Source organism: Xenopus laevis, chromosome 5S, assembly GCF_017654675.1.
Source record: "Xenopus laevis strain J_2021 chromosome 5S, Xenopus_laevis_v10.1, whole genome shotgun sequence".
Lineage (NCBI taxonomy): Eukaryota > Metazoa > Chordata > Amphibia > Anura > Pipidae > Xenopus > Xenopus laevis.
This window is the reverse complement of record NC_054380.1, coordinates 77,606,149-77,619,180: the sequence shown is the minus strand read 5'-3', so window position 1 is coordinate 77,619,180 and position 13,032 is coordinate 77,606,149. Positions and strand designations below refer to the sequence as shown.

General features: G+C 37.2%; 1 protein-coding gene across 10 annotated transcripts in view; it reads left to right on the top strand.

Moving 5' to 3' along the window:
* myo6.S (myosin VI S homeolog) overlaps nucleotides 1–13,032 on the top strand; it is a 146,310-nt gene that overhangs the window by 62,197 nt on the left and 71,081 nt on the right. For all 10 annotated transcript variants that reach the window (XM_018265481.2, XM_041564666.1, XM_018265488.2 and 7 more), the window contains exons 12-14: nucleotides 427–571; nucleotides 11,961–12,118; nucleotides 12,554–12,645. In XM_018265481.2, the coding sequence (XP_018120970.1) occupies nucleotides 427–571; nucleotides 11,961–12,118; nucleotides 12,554–12,645 (395 nt within the window). The remainder of the gene's footprint in view (nucleotides 1–426; nucleotides 572–11,960; nucleotides 12,119–12,553; nucleotides 12,646–13,032) is intronic.

Below are 13,032 nucleotides of genomic sequence, written 5' to 3'. Positions count from 1 at the left end.
CAGAATACTTTATCCAGAATATATGCCTTGTTTAACGCAAGCTAGATAAACCGGGTCTTTGCTGGAAAATGTATTCCACCAATTCATTTTAATTAAAAAAAAAAAAGTTTTTTATATTTGAATCTCTACTGTTTTCCATCCATACGTGGTCAGAAAAACACACATTTTCTGCACCTGTTGTTTCTATTATAATAGAACACACTATAACAGAAACACTCGGCTGCTGTTTTCCCACTGCCTTGCTCTCCAAATTATAGTGTTTGTAAGATAATGTATATTTATTTCTTCTAAATAAAAGCTTTAAAAATGGCCTATTACCTGTTTGTTTGCAAATGATATGCACCTGTGCTGTTGAGTACTGCATTTAACTGGTTATTTACCCATGTGAAGGACTTGATAGTGATGGTTCTTTTTCTCAATCACCAGGTGGCTGTATTCTGAAAAAGAAATCCAGCGAGTCATTACAGTGCTGTGCTAAACTCATGGGCCTTGATGAAGAGGATCTGCAGGTTAGCCTCACTAGCAGGGTGATGCTCACGACAGCAGGGGGCACCAAAGGCACAGTTATAAAGTAAGCAATCATCGCTGTCTGTGTTTGTAAATCAGTACCAACGATTACATAGGGCAGAAGTATTATTTCTTGGATGCTGCATTTTCACTCTGGTATGGAAAAAATTAGCTTCGTACCCTGAAATCATTTTTCTTATCTCATTGCTGTGCAGCAGCTGCTGGAAGTGATGTACAAATTATTAAATCCAGTATAAAAATAATGAGCGACCTAACCTGCAGCAAAGAGTGCTGTATAAGATGCCCTTCCCCGTTTACATTTTCCTATTCTTCAGAAGAGGCTGAGTGTGAAATATTATATACAAGAAACTCTGGTCTGATTTTATTCCAGCCACTCCTGTCATCACCAATGATTTGCTCTGTGTGTGCACTTGAGGTTTATGTGATGCAAAATGTATGTTGGGGAATTAGCAGTTAGAAATGGTGTGCATTGTAGTTCTAACTATGTATAACTGTTTTCCCTACATCTGCTCTTTTTACATTTTAGATTTATACTGTATCTGCAGATTCAACATGTATAGACTACACTTTCATGATACTGGCCAAACGTAGGCAAAATGTGCCCTAACCAATAAGATCTTTTCTGTCTGTTTTATAACTGATCTAAAATAGTCAGCTGCTGCTTGCTTCCTTTGGGCTACTGGATTAGGGCAAAAGTTGCCTTTATTTGCTCTAGCACTAAAGGAGGCTATAGATGTTATTTTCGTTATCGTAAGACCAAGATTATCCTGAATCTATTGTTTAAATTAAAACTATACCCCCCAAACAATGTAGGTCTCTATAAAAATATATTACATAAAACAGCTCATTTAAAACCCTGCTTCATGTAAATAAACCATTTTCATAATAAAATACTTTTTTAGTAGTATGTGCCATTGGGTAATTCTAAATAGAAAATTGCCATTTTAAGAAATAAGGGCCCGTCCCCTGGGATCGCAGGATTCACGGTGCACACAACAAATCATACAAGTTCACATGAGTCCAGAGTTCTTTTGCTTCTGCACTTCCTGTTATAGTTAGAGTTGTAGTATTTCTGGTCAGGTGATCTCTGAGGCAGCACACAGACCATCACAAAATGGTGGTTCAAGGCAAGAGATGTAAAAGGCCAATATTTACTTAAATATATATTCCAGTTTGGTAAGATTCTTTTGATTTGCCACTTAATATGATAAAAACTATATGTTGCTTAAATATTCATTTTGGGCGTAAAGTTTTAATTTAATCGTATGATTTGCCCATCAACTAAAAATACCATTTCAAGCGATATTGTCTAGTTGAAGCCAGGGAAATGGTGGGTAGCTGCCTGCTTGTCCCTGCAAACAATGGATACATTTCACTGTGAAAGATGAACATTTTCTAACCTGACAGATCGATTTTCTGAATAATGTCGGACGAAAAATTGTTAAATGCAAATCACCAAATCTTTGGTGTCCACTATCTCCCAATAATTTGATGGATTTGTCAGATTTGATGGATTTGTCAGGCACCAATCATAACTACTGTAAAATCATCTGCCAAGTGAAGACACCATGTTAAAGTTCAAGAAATCTGATTTTCAAAACAGCTAAAAAATCTTTATAATATAAAGCATCAGCTCATTATGCCCTCTGCAAAATCCCCCCATCTTCATTGCAATCCTTGCTGTGGCAAACATCTTGGAATACACTGCTTCATCCTACGTATATCGTTACAGCCCGCCTTGCAATCGCTCTATGCAATTTTCAAATCAGCCGATCTTCTGTTAGCTGCTGTTCAGTAGCCTGGCTTTCTGTCACTTTGAAAATGTCTGCTGTTGAAAGCACCCTCATTTGTTTGGGGCCTTTTATATGGGAAGCAAAACACCCTGAAATTATTATATATGGCATACCTAAATTAAAATAACATACACTGGGTACTGGTCAGGTTGAGTTTGGTTGTGATAGGTGCCCTTTAAGTGTTTCCTACCCTTTCAAATGTTAGTGTTTGTGTGTACGTTTTCATTTTGTACTGATACTTGGCAATTTAGAATTCAAATTGTATATCCGCTTGTTTGCGTAGTCTTGGTCACAATGAGACAAGTTCATATAGATTGAATAGGTAGTCATGTCAACATTGCGGGAAGATTTTTATTCATAAAATCTAGAGCCAAAGTATTCCAGGTAATAGATCTGTGCTTGGCTATATGTGTATTTATTTAAGCATAGTATATTTGTGAAAAATTAACTTCTTAGCTATTAACTATGTGTTTCCCTCTAGTCAGAAATCAGAAGCCTCTTGTATATGGAGCCCCCTCCCCATTTTAGCACTTGGTCTACTGGCCATCCATCAGCTTTTTTTGCCTGTACATCTCTATTTGTTATTTTCTGCTCTGTATGAGCAAGTGTGTACAATTTGCATAAACGTGCTCTTCACTTACCTTACATATACACATAGCATAGGGTTAGTATTGACAAGGAATTCATATGCAAAGTGAACATAACCACATTACTTACATGGGTTCCTTTTATTGGTTTCTTATTGATAGTTTCCCAGAAAGGCACAGTTCAGTTGCTACCAACTGAATACTGAATTGACATTTTTATTAAAGATTAAAAGCATGCCTTCCTAAGTCCTTCTCATTGTTCATCATAGAGAATTATACCTCGCTGTGTGTGTGTGTGTGGATGTGGGGCTTGTTATTCTGAGAAAACCTTTCACTTAAAGTCATTTATGACTATATATACACTGATTGAGTGATAATCCCACCTGTCAGAAACTGCCTGGGGAATGAAGCACTTCTTGTGACGTATATATAGGAAGGGCACTGTCAATCTTAGGAGTAGCAGAACTCAGATTCTTTATCTTTCAAGGAGCCCATATCCTTATGATCACTTAGTTTATGTGCTTAAAGGCTATAAGCTTGTAGGAATAGTATGAAAACACCAGGCACCGTTATTAGTTTAACCCTTGGTACACTGTCAGCTTTGACAACTATTTTAATTTGTCATCCCATCATAAGTAATAAAATGTTCATATTTTGCCCATGTGCAGTAACCAATAACAACCAATAAACTTATAAGTTTGCTTATAAAAGGTGCCCTGTAAATGCTTCCCGCTGATCAGTTGCTATAAATAACTTGACCTGTAGCAAACTTATCAGCTTTTGTTACATAACATACATAACATCTTTAAATCCTAATTACCCACATATATGTCAAGTTCATTTACTCTAAAGGTGGGCATACCTGGGCTAATGATTTCTTACAGTGTATTTCTGGCATGTCATGGATTAATGAACAATGTACAGTGTTCTTTATTTTGACAATGTATTTGGGAAATGTCATTTTCACAACCCATTATTCCAGACATGTCTGTAGTAAATGTATGGGATGGTGTCTTTTTCCTACTTTCTATTCTGGGATGCTGGTGGTTTGGTAAATGCTGGTGGTTATACATCGGATATACACCTTTTCTATCACTGCCATGTGAGATGTATCCAATGAACATTCTTAACTGCTATGTATTGTTTAGCAGGTATATCCAATGTAATCCATTTCCTATTGCCAACTTGTCTACAGTTATGTAAATATATAATGTCAAATTCTTACTCTTTATTGCTGGTAAGTCTGATATTGCTGGACTGCCCTCTCCTGTAATACAGCTTTATATCGTGACCAGAATTGAGCTAACAGTCCCTATCACATTCACATACTAAGTTCACTTTTATCAGGGGAACCAATTAAAGCTCAGGGAGAACATATAAACTCATTGCAGACACTGCACCGTAGGGGATTAAACTAAAATATTAAATATTGGTAGGAATTGTGGTTGCAGTATGGAATATACTTATGCAGTATGCTTTAGGTTATAAAACAGAGGAGAGAATATATTTACAGTGTATACATTTGAAATTATGCTTTGTATTCCAAGGTATAGGACTCACACACACTTACATGCACACATGTAGATTAGAATGTCAGGCTCATTGTATTGAGGTTAGTAGTGCATTGTGGGTTCTGCATTTCACTTACTCTCCAATCATTCCAGTGTTTACCTCCCATAAATAAGTTTGTTTAGAATAACCGCGAACATCATTATTTACTTTTTCCCTTGTGATATTTGGTACTTCTAAGCATTAATATCTACTTTGCAACTCATGAAATGTTTATCCCTCAGTATCTCAGTTTTATTTTTCACTTTCTCTGATTATGCCAGCTGTATATTATGTCTCCTACTTGAGATGAATTTATTGCTCAGAAGATTTCTATCAGTTCATTATAAAATGGATGTATGTACCCAGAGGCACAGTTTACAGTGTCACTGTAACATTCTTATGGTAGACCATAGTGAATTCAGTTGGGAATAAAGTGTTGGCTGCAATAATTTGCCGTTAATGGAAATTCCATGTGATTATCGGCTCTACTCTGCCTCTAGATGTTACTTTGCTTTGTTTTTATTGTATATTTCTTATTCAGCCAAATGTAATGGAAATGTATTAATAATTTGTACATCTCCTAATTAGATTTCGAAATTGTTTACTTGAATGCAGTAGGTTAAACTTTCTATTAGAGACTGTCAATGCAATGATTACCGTGCCTTATCTAAAATCAGACTATGGAGCACAAATGCAGATGCAATCTTAAATGTGAACCTGTGTTAGTAATTAGCTAGCTTTTCTGTGGGTTTCCCCTTTGGGTCTTTGGGGAGAAATAGTTGTTCAAGCTGGAAGTTAATTAGCTGTTCTGCTTATCCCTTCTTGTTTGTCTCATCCTTACTACCTGGAGAATATGAATTGCAAATGGAAATAAATTCACTGAATTTCAAAGGCTCAGTGCCTTTTCATCAACACTTGGGCTGAGGAAAATATAGTCTCCTGTGATGGCGCACAAACTTGATGCTGGTGGTTTGAAGCACATTGAAGAGGCAATAGCATTTTCCCAACATGCACCTGAATCCCAATTCTGTAATTCGTTTTTAAAATGTTCACATGTAACAAGTAAAACATGGTGAAATTGTTAATTATTGGCAAGGAACATTCTACTCAAACATTTTATGAACCATAGCTTTAGTACAGAATTAAGCTGGCCATAGATGCAGTGATCCGATCGTTCAAATCCTTGAATGATCGGACTTCCCCATCTCCCGACCTGCCACTAACCATTCAGATCAAATAAAGTAGTTAAAGAACAGATCAGCCGATGTTCTGCCCCTGACCGCAATCATACGAAAGTTATGTCCGACAAAGCTGGTGACAGTCTCCCATTGAAAATCGGCAATAAATGCAGAGAAATAGAAATCTTTTAACCTGGCCAATCGACCAAACGATTGATCTCCATGGCAAGAAAAAATGTCGGGACTCTACACACTGTCCCGTAGTAATCCTCGATTCGTACAATTGGATCTTTGCGTCTAAAGCGAGCATTACCATAGCCTGGGCGTTACTACTGCACATTCAACTGTGGAATGCACAAGATGTGCTGGTGAGTTTATTATACATTTTATATTTTTTTTTCACTAAAACCTAACTTTGAAGCTTTTAGTTTTTAATTTGGCATTAAATTTGGCATTAAGGCATACCTTGGCAGAACGATGGAAAAAGCCATTATATGGATCTATTTATATGGAGTGGCATAGTGGAATGGGACATGGTAATCTATTTATCCAAATGTATTGTAGAAAAGGGAAAAGCGGCATTTAGCAATATAAGTTCCACCTCAGCTAAGAACGGTATGTAAAGAGTTTTTGTTTTTCAATATACGGATGATGGTATATTACATGCTTTAGTGCAAACTTGTACCTGTGAGCATGATACATGCAAAACCAGCTTTGCTTTTGGAGTGAAGCCACCATATTGTAATCATTTTATCTTTTTGTTTATTTATTGATTCAATCTTATTTTTCTTTTACCTCTGTTTTTATTGGCACGTTTCTTTCTGCCTCATGCCATTCTTCCAGCACTTTGTTTCTGGTCCATTGCCTGAATGTCATTGGTTCCTTATATTACTTAAAAGGACAAGCAGTCAATCAACATAAACCTCTGGGATTAGCCTCACTGATCTGTTATTAGCATGAGACACTGTCAATGTTCAGCACCTTTTCTATTTATAAGGTTCCCGTCACTCCTCTTTGTCACAAGATTAATCAGTAAATACTGGAAAACTTCTTTGTGCAAGGGCAAACTGTTTTCACAAGTATTACATGTATATGATAATTTATGTATTCACAGCATTTATGTATTATATTTAATTATTTTTATGCAGTTTCTAAAAGTTTATTTTGTGATAAATCATTTAAATAAGCATGTAAGTTACAGTTACATTTATGAGTCATATTGTTACATGGGGTGTTTGTATAATACAGATGAAGTCACACATCCTTCACCAAAGTTATACTTTCTGTTGGCAAACTGAGACATTAGTAAATTGGACCCAGCATCCAGCTGTGTTTACTCTCTGCTGCTTCACAACCTTGAAGTAGCCCATTCCCTTAACAACTAGACTTTATCTTTCTAAGACGATTATGGGATTGTCACTGCCAGGAGCATTAAAATAGCGCATATTCTCCAGAGAAAGCGGACTTAGCACAGCAATAAAATCTGTTTTAGAAGTTATGAACCAAATGTAGATGGCGACACAGTAAAAAAACTCTCCAAACTTCATGTACCATTCTACTATAATAAAAGACAGTCTAGTTATAAAAAAGCTATTTTATGTATCTGTCTGATCGATATGTGATGTTGCAATGGATACCACAATCATACAACAATAAATGATGAATCAAAGTTCTAAACTACAATTAGACAATCCACTGTGAATAGGAAAGTCCCTTAGTTCAAGTGGTGCTTGAGGCAGGAGCTGTATGTACGTAAAGGGAAGACCTGAACAGGTTGAAGAGGGCATTGAGTCAGACTGGTACAGGTGCAGAGCGAAACAGGATGGAGAGGGAGAAGATCAGGACTGTACTAGACAGGATGAAGAGGACGAAGGTCAGGACTGGACTAGACAGGATGAAGAGAGGGCAAAGGTCAGGACAGGAACAGACTGGATGGGACAGGACAGTGCGGGCATAGATCAGATCAGGAGACAGGAGCAGACTAGAAGCATAGGACAGGACGGTGCAGGTGTAGCTTGGAAGTAGACTTGATATTGGGAACTGGAGGACTGGATAGCGGGAGGAGACTGGAGCGGATAGCAGGAAAAGACTGGATAGCGAGAGGACTGGAGCGCATAGCAGGAGAGGACTGGATCGCATAGCAGTAGAGGACTGGAGCAGATAGCAGGAGAGGACTGGAACAGATAGCACTGGAGTGGATAGCAGGAGAGGACTGGAAAAGGCAGGGCAAGATGCAGAGCAAGACGCGGGAAGATATAGACAGGGTACAGGTCAGAACAGAACAGGAAGCAGGAACCAGAAAGGCAAGGTCAGGTCAAGGTCAAGGCAGAATAAGGTTAAGGCAGGGGCGGAACTACCGGGGGAGCAGGGGGTGCGAGCGGGCCAGGGCCCGCACCCCCACAGGGCCCCCCGGCAGTCCGCCCGCCGCATGTTTCCCGGCCAGTTTCGGGTGTACGGAGGGGGACGGGGGGCCCGGCTGCACGTCCTGCACCAGGGCCTGCCCCCCTCTAGTTCCGTTTTTGGGTTAAGGCAAGATCAGGTTTGAAATGAGGAGCAAAGCAAGATTCAAAATAGCATGGAAAGCTGAGCCGGGCATGGTCAAGGCAAGGTTAAAGCAAGGAAAGATCAAGGTTTAAAGCAGGACTGGAACAGAACTGGAAGTCGAAGGTAAGGCAGATCAAGACAGAACAAGGTTCAGAGCCAGGCAGGACTAGTAACTGATAGCGAATAATCTAAAGTCTTTTTTCAAACTGGTGACCATAAACGCTCCCTGCAGATTGGTTGCCATGGCTTATTAGACCACTTGGCACTTTTTATTACATTACCCCCATATTTGTTTGTAAAACAAATATTAACAATATTAATATTAACAACAATTTTTGGTCAAAACTCACAGTTTAAAAACCACCAACTCAAGTTTGAATTTGAATGTGAGATTTATCATCTCAATCCCGGAAACAGTTCTAATTCGATACTTAAAATTCGCCACCTAAAACCTGCTGAATTCATGTAGAAGTCAATGGCAGAGGTCCGTTGAACCATTTAAAGATGTTAATAGCCTTCCTGACATTCAAGGTTTTTTTTTTTGGAGGAAAACTCAATTCCAATTTGATTCAAATATTCTGGTCGTTCCTATTCGATCGAATGTTAGACGTTCGTGTTTTTCTTAAATAACCTCCCACTCGAGTGAGTACATTCGAATTTATTAGAGTTAAAAAAATATTCACATAACTTCGAAATTCTCCTTTAATAAATAACCCCCTGAGACGATTATTAAAACATGTCCAGTTGTAACCCCTAGCAACCACCCATCAGCTAGCAGCAATTTTGTTATTGGGTGCTGTGTAGTGATGGGCAAAACGGCACCTGCGTCTCGTTTTTGACGCCAGCGTCTGTTTTTTGAAGCCGGAATCCATTTTGTTTTGACGCCGCCGAATTTTCTGCAGCAAATTTTTGTGCCCGTTTCGCGAATTTATTTGCCAGCTGTGAATCGCACAAATTCGCAGAGAATTCGCGCCTGGCGAATAAATTCGCCCATCACTAGTGCTGTGAGTTATTGGACCTGGTACAAACTCTGTGACTTTTATAACATAATATCATAACGCTGTTGCTGAAGACTACTGCCAAATTTATGGGCAGTTTGAGGCTATATATGGGTTATTTACTGATACAAGAGCTAAACGTTTCTTATTGGTCTTTTATAGCCTACCGTTTTTTACAGCATTCTTCATTTCTGCAGTATTTTTTTATACACATCTGACATGCTGTTGTTTAGTCCTTACTTATGAATTATTCAAAGCAATGTTTTATATATTTTGAAGCCCAAAATAAATGGGCATTCATCAAGAGTGCTATGTCCTACAGTTCTTGATATATGGCATTTGTACTTTATCTGTAGAGATACAGCTATATCTGAAGGCACTTACACCAAGTACAAAAAAATAATAGTGGATAATTCTTTTAAACAAATCATTTTATGGGTCACTGGTTTCACACACACAATTTATTGTTTATTTATCACAGGAATTGTTTAATAAAGCTTCCAATTGTAGGTATATTTTTTATGTAAGTAGTATTTTCTTCAGCCACACTGTTACTCTTGTGGTGCACATATAAAGCAGGGCTGTCCAACCTGCGGCCCAGGATGGATATGAATGTGGCCCAGCTTAAAGGAGAGAGAAAAGGAAGAAAAGGGAAAAATAAGAAATAAATGTATGGAAATACATAGAAAACAAGAGTGAAATAATGTGTTGTGCTCTCTAAGTCCAGACACATTAACCACCTCAGTCTGTTGTCTTGTTAGGAACAGGCTTACCATGCCAGGTTGTAACAATGTGGTGACCTATGGAGTAAGGAGGATGGGGGACTCTGCCCATTGCCCAGTTAGTAATAATAATATAATAATAAGTCTGTTTAATATCCAGGTGTCCAATATTCCAATGTATAGCTCCATCTGGTTATCCAACTGGAATTGTAGTTCTTTTCTGTGTATTTTCTTTAATTTTACAAATCAAAAGTGTTTTTCATGTGTGGCCCCAATTTTTCTTTTTCCAGTGTGACAAATTGCGTCAACTAGATAGTCCTTTGCTAAATAATTCAGTGTGTGCGTGTGTGTGTACGTTTACTTAATACACTATGCTTCATCATGATGTAACCTTGTAAAGAAAGTTGGGGATTGTATCTTTGCTTTCAGTTTTCTGTAAATAAAGAAAAGTCTCTTGTACAGGTATTGGGAACTGTTATCCAAAATATTCGGGACATGGGGTTTTCCAGGTAACAGTTCTTTCTGTAATTTGGATGATTTAGATCATACTTTAGGTTTACTAGGTCTACTAGAAAATAATGTAAACATAAAATAAACCCAATAAGATGGTTTTGTTTCCAATAAGGATTAATTATATCTTAGTTTGGATCTGAAGTAAAAGGTACTTTTTTTGTTATTACAGAGAAAAAAATAATATTTCAAAATTTGGGTTATTTTATTACGATGGAGTCTATGGGAGATGGCTTTTCCATAATTTGGATTTTTCTGGATAACGGGTTTCTGGATAACGGGTTTCTGGATAACAGATCCTATATCTGTACCACTTTTTCCTGGGTCAGCCGATGATTGCAGCGATTTTGCCTATAGCTTATAAAAGTTGATATTATTTAAGAATTAGCAAATATGTGGATAAGAAAAAGAACAACGGCAAATCCAAAAGAAAGTCCCCTTTATAGGGTAATAAAAATTATTTGTCTTGAAAAATCATTTGTATTTGAAAATGTGGGCTTTGCGACGTGAAATTACCCCTGTAAAATCTCAGTCAGTGTTTTCACCTTATAATGGCTAAATTGGTTTAATGCTTGCAGACATTACTTGGGCAATGTATTCAGCCTTGCAAGTTCTAGTTGTCATTGTTTAACTCAAAGATATGATGTATATTGATTTATTCATTCACAATTAATCAGTATGACATGCAATTCAGGTAAAAGATCACCAATGAATGTAATGGTTTACGATTAAGGGGCCAATTCATTAACTTCGAGTGAAGGATTCGAAGTAAAAAAAACTTCGAATTTCAAAGTGTTTTTTTGGCTTCTTCGACCATCGAATGGGCTACTTCGACCACGACTTCGATTCGAATGATTCGAACTAAAAATCGTTCGACTATTCGACCATTCGATAGTCGAAGTACTGTCTCTTTAAGAAAAAACTTCGACCCCCTAGTTCGCCACCTAAAAGCTACCGAACCCAATGTTAGCCTATGGGGAAGGTCGAAGGATAATCCTCCGATCGTTGGATTGAAATCCTTTGAATCGTTCAATTCGAAGGATTTAATCATTCGCCCCTAAATTTATGTAAGTATTGACATTCTGTATGTGGAAGGTTTATATACAGATATAGCTATACAGTGACTTATATTTCTTTTTATTCAAGGGCTGTCTCCTTTTATTCTGCTCTGCCTCTGCTGTACCCTCCTGTCCTGTCTGAATCCTTTTAGACAGATAAATGGCATCACCCATGTCTGTTAATTTTATTGTAGCGTGAAATTATAACAGTGAATACTGTCATGGTACACATGTACAGGTTTAAATATTCCTGAAATGGACAAATTTCCGGCAATACAGCTGTGCATGGGTTTACAATAACCTTAGTAATTGTAATCGTATTATATTGTAATATAGTAGAAAATACCTAAAGTAAATACATGAATGAATGGTTGCAATGTCTGCTCTAGACTATATGTCCAGGAACTGGCTTAATACAAGTTATGAAAGCCATGGATACCTCTGGACTGTTGTTTTAAAGACTTTAGTAATCCTATTTTCTATTTTTTTAGGGTCCCCCTGAAAGTCCAACAGGCAGAAAATGCTCGAGATGCCCTTGCAAAAGCCATCTATAGCCACCTGTTTGATCATGTGGTAAACAGAGTCAATCAGTGCTTTCCCTTTGAAAGGTCGTCCTTCTTCATTGGGGTTTTAGACATTGCTGGGTTTGGTAAGTATTCCTGTCCTTTGTAACTGGTTATAGAAGTAATCACTGCAACATTTTTTTCATCCTGGATATTGCTTTGCTTGGTTGCAACTCAGTGTCTTAAAGATGAGAAATAACTAAAACATTGGGCCAAATGCAATTCAGTGAGAAAAAGGGTTATCACGTGAAAACTCATGAATGGTATTCGATTTGAGATGCAATTCAATGAAAAAAAAATCTCATTGTTTATCTCATGAAAAATAATTTTTTAATAATGATATGTGCCACTGGCATAGGTACTACCTACAGAAATCATTTTGTCCAACTACCATTTCTTTAATGCCAAATAAAAATTTTCCTGATGTGGTGGTTACTAGAGTTCACTAACTATAATTTAGTTTGTGCTGAAAATGATTGATTTCTGTATTGAACTTACTTACTGCACTTTCCCCCTTTCAGAATACTTCGAACACAACAGTTTTGAACAGTTTTGCATTAATTACTGTAATGAGAAGCTGCAACAGTTCTTTAATGAAAGGATCCTGAAAGAGGTAGGAAAACGTTGAAATGTTACCTGTCAAACAAAAGCACTAGGTCTGTCTTCAGGGCCTTGAGGACTTTGCATAAAACAATTAACAAGATATATGACAGATGCCAACTTTTTAGCTCTTTTATTAGATTTATTATTAGATATTTTTTAGAAGCATCACTTTGCAGGTTCCTGCCTGTCTTATGTTCTATTAAAGTCCAAAATTATATAAATCTGATTATGTGTGAAGTGGAAAAGTACTATTAAAAATTAAATTGATGCTAGTAGTGCCAAAATTATAATTATTAAACAGCATTGATTTGTCAGCATTTCTTAAAGAGGTTCTTGTTATGATGAATTACACTGTTTACACTGCAAATCATTCACTCTACAATTTAAAATGTAATTA